Raw genomic sequence first — 6,777 nt, forward strand, 5'->3', positions numbered from 1 at the left:
TCTATCTCTCCCAACTATGTGCCTCCCTCCTTCTCTGTCTCCCTCCCTCTCCCTCTCCCTCTCTCTGTCTCTCTTTCTCTCTCCTCTCCTTCTCTCTCTTCTCTCCTTCTCTGACTCTCTCCCTCTCCCTCTCCCTCTCTGTCTCTCTTCTCTCCATTTCTGTCTGTCTCTCCCTCTTTCTGTTTCTCTCTGTCTCTCCTCCCCTCCCCCTCTCCAAATTTTTCTCTATGTCTCTGTCACTCTGTTCCTTCCTCTTTTGTCACTCACTTCAGCTTTTCTCTTTCTGTCTCTCCCAACTAGATCCTAGACCCTTTGAGAACTTTCAGTGAGACTCAAGGCAATTGGGAGATGGGAACAGGGGAGGGGATCTGGATGACCTCAGGTCCCTATTCATTCATTCATTCATTTATTTATTTATTTATTCATTCATTCATTCATTCATTCATTTATTTGTTTGTTTGTTTGTTTGTTTATTTATTTATTTATTTATTTATTTATTTTTTTAATTTGGTCAATTTCAAACATTATTCCCTGGTTACAAAAATCATTTTCTATTCCTCCCTCCTCTCCACCCTCCCCTCCCCTCCCATAGCCGGCATGAAATTCCACTGGGTATTACATGTGTCTTTGATCAGAAATCATTTCCAAATTGTTGGTATTTGCACTAGGATGTTCATTCAGAGTCTACATCCCCAATTGTATCCCCCTCAACCCATGTAATCAAGCAGTTGTTTTTCTTCTGTGTTTCTACTCCTACAGTCTTTCCTCTGAATGTGAATAGTGTTCTTTCTCATAGATCCCTCCGGGTTGTTCAGGGTCATTGCATTGCCACTAATGGAGAAGTCTATTACATTCAATTGTACCACAATGTTTCAGTCTCTGTGCACAATATTCTCCTGGTTCTGCTCCTTTCATTCTGCATCACTTCCTGGAGGTTGTTCCAGTTCACATGGAATCCCTCCAGTTCATTATTCCTTTAAGCAATAGTATTCCATCACCAACAGAGACCACAATTTGTTCAGCCATTCCCCAATTGAAGGGCATCCCCTCATTTTCCAATTTTTTACCACCACAAAGAGCACAGCCATGAATATTCTTGTACATGTCTTTTTCCTTATGATCTCTTTGGGGTACAAACCCAGTAATGCTATGGCTGGATCAAAGGGCAGATAGTCTTTTAGCACCCTTTGGGCATAGTTCCAAATTGTCAGGTCCCTCTTTAGAGAGACACCAGGGCAGGAGAAATGATGTGGATGAGCTGGCCCATGCCAGTCAAATCTTCCTAATGAAATAAAACACAAGGCTAGATGTACAACGTGAGGATTTTTCTTTTTGCCCGAGCAGGAATTGCCACTGATCACTACCAGGTCTCTGCTACATCCATCTGGGCTGGATCTTGTCTTTGACTCAAGCTCAGGGACCAGACTGCTGGAGATGATCTTAAATCAGAGATACCAACATCCAGGGAGCCTGCAGGATCGGGGCTGGGGGTGTGGAGTCCAAGTGGCCAAGGGAGGGACCGGGTCTGGGCAGGGAGGCTCAGAGAAAGGAAGGGGGCAGTAAAGGGGTCTAAAGGCTCTGTCCCAGAAACAGTCACTCCCAAGCTGGGCTAGTGTTCAGACTGGTTGGTTGAGTCGCCATTCTCAGGAACATGTGGAAGGGCGGGGAAGGAGAGGTGTTGGAACAATAAATACATTCTGGCAAATTCCCAGGCTGGGTGTCTCCTCTGCCTCTCTCCCCTCCAAGATATGGGGCCTTTAGACAGCAAGACTGGAGGATCATCTGGTTTTGAGGAACTCCTTTTTATTGTCCAACTCTGTTTACCTTGCTACAGGGGGACAGATGCTAGGAAAAGGGTTCATGGCAAATAATGGAGATCCTTGAAGTGGGCTGGGACTAGGTGTTCCCCTTGAATCCTTTGATGGCATACAGGGCAAGGCAGGCTCCAGGGGAGGAAAGATCATTGGGTTAAATGTCTTTGATCTACCTCCTCTGTTAGAGGAGGGGAAGTGGAACTCAATTTGAATGAGTTAGTAGGGCTGGGCTAGATGTTTCTTGAGTCTTCTGAGCCTCCTTGATTCCCCTTGTGGAGCTTCCCAACTATCCTTCACCCTTAGGTTCTCCTCCCAGCCCATGGCCACCCCTCTATCCAGTCTGGGTGGAGCTGGGCTAGAAATGCTGAAAAGTGGAGAATGGAGAGATTGGGTTTCCAGGGCTCAATGTGAGTAGGAAAGCTCTTTGGTTTACAATGGTCCTCATTCCTAGAAGGAGGGCTTCCAGGTAGAGGGGAGAGATTGGTTCAGCAGAAACTTGAGGTGTTGAGAGTTTGGCCCACAGTGATAGGAGCTTCTAAGTGAGTCCCTTGATTTGAGGGGAAGTTCCCAAGGGAAATAACAGGGTTTAGGTGCCTAGGATAACTTGGGAATCTTTACAATGCTAGGAACCATTGGGGTTAAGGGAAAACAAGAGCCTAAAGGAGCCCAGATTCCTGGGGAGTTAAGAGTCTCACAGTGAGTGGATTCCTGGGTGCTTCTTGGCCTTGAAGAGGAGGTCCCAGAGGAAATGGAGCTTCCAGGGTGATCTCTACAATGTTAAGGATTCTTGATATCTTCTGAGGTACCCCGGGTGACAGGAGGGGTGAAAAATCTCCATAATGAAGAGAATTATTAGGGATAAAGGGGGCAATAAGAGGTTAATGGGGCACAGATTTTTGGGGTAAATGGGGTTCCCAATGTTTTTTACCTGGAGGGACATGGGAGATCCCAAGAGATGATGAGGGGTTCTAGGTTCTGGGAAATGAAGGGGAATACATAGATTAGTGATGGTAAACCTATGGCATGGGTGCCAAAGATGGCACACAGAGCACTTTTTGTGAGCACATGGTTGGCCCCTACAAAGGCATAGGGACCTGGGAACAGCTGCTCTCTTCCCCCTCTCCACTGTTCGTGATGACATTTTTTCACATCACCCACCCCTCTGTCACACAGCCCAATGGGAGCACTTTCTCCCTCCTCTGTGTGGGATAAAGGTAGGGGGCAGGGCACACCTGATGCTCAATGGGAGGCATGGCGTGATGGCTTGGGGGGATGGGGGTGGGGTCAAGCACTCCATCTCTAAAAGGTTTGCCATTACTGTCATAGATGAAGGGGTCCACGATCCCACATCAGTGGGGTAGCAGGCGGAGTTTGTAAGGTCTAGGTAGACTGCCCAAACCCTGAGATTCAGGAGATAAGTCTAGGGCATCCCTGGAGCCATCCAGGCTTAGAGAGAAGCGTTGCAGGAGGCTTGTGAGAAAAATGAAGAGCTCAGTGAGGGCCAGGCCTTCTCCCAGACATAGCCGCTTCCCTGGGGAGAGAAGAAAAGGACACTAAGGGACAAGGGACAGAGAGAGAGGAAAGAGGCAGGAATTAAGAGTGAAGACAGAAAGGAGGGGTTGAGGAGCAGGGGCAGAGAGATAGGAGAGGCTGGGGAACAGAATGAGAGTCACAGGATCTGAGGGGAGACACAGAGGGTATCTACTGAGGGGCAGGGACAGAGAAGACTGTAAGACTGGGGAAAGGGAGAAAGGGAGCCATAGAGGAGAGACTGAGGAACAGAGATGGGGAGACAGGGACTGAGAGAGTGGGAGACAAAGAAGAGGCTGAGGGACAGTGGAGGAGGAGAGAGGAGTACATAAATGCAGCTACAACCTGCTGAGAAGGCCAGAAAGGCTTCATTCTTCTTAAACTTTCCTTCTTTGTCCAGAAAGTGCGCAGGGTCAAACTTCTCTGGATCTTTGAACTGAGTGTGGTCAAAGTGGGCTGTGCATAGCAGGGGGATGATATTCAAATCCTGGAAGGTCAGAGGATGAGAGAGGGGGAGCTCAGAGAGCTCAGAGCTCAGAGGAAATCCTGGAGAGCCACCCCAGCACAGGGAAAGACGATCAGACTCTCTGATGGCCAAGGTGGATTAGCAGTGTGTCATGATGGAAATTGAGGAATGGATTTGGAGTTAGAAAACCTAGGGTTCAAATCTCAGTTACACCATTCACTAATGGTTGTGTGACTTTGGACAAATCTCTTACTCTTTGAGCCTCAGTTTCCTTCTCTAAAAAATAAATGATAGAGGCAAGGCTAGGTGGTGTCTAAGAGTCCTTTTAGTCCTAGCTTTCTCCAACTTTGTGCTGGCATCACGGAGTACTGAGATGTCATAGGCACAGCAGAATGAGCAAAGAGTCATGGGAGATGGGGAGTAGGGTGATAGACTCTGAGCAAGGACTCCTGGGGTGAGTTTGGGGATTGAGAGAGAGCCCCCTCCCTACCTTGGGGAGATGGTAGCCACGGAATGTGGTAGCCCGAGTGACTGTGTGAGGAACTGACATCGGGACAATGTCTGTAAAGCGCTGAATCTCATGGATGACAGCATCCATGTAGGGCATCTTCACCCGGTCCTCCATGCTGGGGGGGCGACTTGGCCCAATTACCTCATCGATTTCCTTGTGGAGTTGGGCTAGGAAGGGAACAGGTATGAAAAGAGGACATGAGTAGAAGAATCCATTCTTTTTCTAGGTTTTATTTTTTTACAGTCTCAGCAAAAACCTACCTTCTCACCCTCTAACACCACCTCCACCCTGATTCTAGTTGAGAAGAAAAGAAAAAGAAAATCCATTAAACCCAAATCCATATTCTTTTTGACCATATTCCCCACCCCCACCCCCAGTCTCATTCTGCTTTCTGAGTCCTTCATCTCTCTGTTAGGAAGTGGGTAACATGTTTCATCATGGTCATTCTACCAGAATGCCTAATTCTTTCAAGGTTGTTGTATCATCCACTCCTAATCTCAGCACAGAACTTGGGACCTGGGCCATTGAGATGGCCTTGGGGATCCACATTAGAGAGCTAGAGATTTCCCAATCCTTTTGCTTGGGGAGGTTGTGGTGAGATGGAGTAGTGTTAGACCACCAGCAGGACGGGGAGACCTAAGTTCAGACCCTACCTCTGATACACTACCTTGGGAAAGTTATTTGACTTTCTTAACTCTATGGGTCTCAGTTTACTCATCTGTAAAATAAAGGGGTTCTAACTAAATGGTCCCTTTCTAGCCCTATGCCTGTGATCCTATGATTTTCCAGTAGATGGAGATACTTATATGTCCAGAAGTTTTCTTCTGGACAGTTTAGGTGTTTAAATCAACTGTGCAAGTGTGAGATGGGGAAGGTATGGATAGCCAAAAATTTGTCGGGAAAAGAGCTGGGGATTTTAATGAACCAGAAACCTAATATGAGTCAACGGGGTGATATGACAGAAAGAAAAGTTAACAGGTAGATAAGAAAAGCCACGTAGTGAGAAGTGCCAAATACATACCAAATGCCATATAAGCATTTGACTCTAAGTAGCCTGGAGAAGAGAAGACTCAGGGAAGCATGATAGGGCTCTGAAATTTCATGAGAAGAGCTGTATTCCATTGCCCCAGAGGCAGAACAGGGATATAGTTCCTCACTCATGCTATCTAGCATGGATACAGTTTGCAAAGAGCTTTATATTTATTATCTCATATTTTCCTCACAACAGCTCACCCTGCAAAGTAGGAATTATTATTATGCCAATTTTACAATTGAGGAAACTGAGATAAGCAGGTAAGTGACTTGCCCAGGGTCATATAGCTTGCTAAGATCTGAGGAAAGATTTTAACTCGTCTTTCTGTCTCTAAATTTCAGCACAGCACCATCTAATAGTCTATATTTACTTTAGAAAAAACTTAAACTTTGTTTTCAATTACACATAGAAACAGTTTTTGACAATTGTTTTCTGCCATTTTATGATTCAGATACTTTCCCTCCCTCTGCCTCCCCTGGTGGCAAATAGTCTGATATAGGTTATTCCAGTGCTTTCATGCAATCCATAGTTCCATATTGCTCACTCTTTGACAAGACACATATTCCATATACAACAAAAAACTCATGAAGGAAATAAAGTGAAAGATGGCATTCTTTGATCTGCAATCAGACTCCAACAGTTCTTTCTTTCAGCTTATACTTACTACAGACCTACTTCATATCCTCACCATCTGTCACCTGGAGTTATTGTAGTAACACCCTAAATGGTCTTTCTGCTTCATCTGCCCCTTCCCCTTCCAATCCATCCTCCTCTCAGCTGCCAAGGTGATTTTCCTAAAATGCAGGTTTTTATGCTCAATGAGTTTCTATGACTCCCTATTGCCTCTAGGGTCAAATATTAAACCCTCTGTGTCATTCTTCTTTTTTCTTCTTTTCCAGACTTACTCCTGGCTCCCTGCCATAAACTCCAGGATGCAGTTATCCTGACCTATTTGAAGTTCTTTGAACACAACTCTCCATCACCAGTCTTTGGACTGGATGTCCCCTTTGACTGGAGTGTTCTGCCCTCTCATTCCCATCTACTGACTTCCTGAGCTTCCTTCAGGGCTCAACTCCAATCCCACCTTCCACAGGACCCCTTTCCAGGATCCTCAGCCACTAATGTCTTCCCTCTTCAGATTTCCTTCCATCTATCATGGAGAGATCTTTTCTGTATCTAATCACTCAAAAACTGCCTCCCCCATTAGAATGTACCCTCCTTGAGAGCAAGGACTGTTTTGTGCCCTTCTTTGATATCTCCAGCACATAGCACAATGCCTGGCACATCAATGACAGTGGATTTATTTTTTGTTGCTCCCAAGCAGCCATCTTGGTGTTGGATTTGGTAGGATTTCTCACCTTCCACATCAGGATGTTTGAGAAGGATGAGGAGTCCATAGCGAAGAGTGGAACTCACTGTCTCT

At 45.9% G+C, this 6,777-nt stretch overlaps 1 protein-coding gene across 1 annotated transcript in view; it reads right to left on the reverse strand.

Annotated features, from left to right (window-relative positions):
• Positions 1 to 1,781: 1,781 nt before the first annotated feature.
• Positions 1,782 to 6,777, reverse strand: part of LOC103106014 (cytochrome P450 2F2-like) — a 19,267-nt gene continuing 14,271 nt past the window's right edge. The window contains exons 6-9 of the mRNA XM_056796223.1: positions 6,713 to 6,777; positions 4,301 to 4,488; positions 3,690 to 3,831; positions 1,782 to 3,345 (exon numbers count right to left, since the gene is read on the reverse strand). The exon at positions 6,713 to 6,777 is cut by the window's right edge and continues 77 nt beyond it. Coding sequence (XP_056652201.1) covers positions 3,164 to 3,345; positions 3,690 to 3,831; positions 4,301 to 4,488; positions 6,713 to 6,777 — 577 coding nt within the window. The 3' untranslated portion in view covers positions 1,782 to 3,163. The remainder of the gene's footprint in view (positions 3,346 to 3,689; positions 3,832 to 4,300; positions 4,489 to 6,712) is intronic.

This window comes from Monodelphis domestica, chromosome 4 (genome assembly GCF_027887165.1).
Source record: "Monodelphis domestica isolate mMonDom1 chromosome 4, mMonDom1.pri, whole genome shotgun sequence".
NCBI lineage: Eukaryota > Metazoa > Chordata > Mammalia > Didelphimorphia > Didelphidae > Monodelphis > Monodelphis domestica.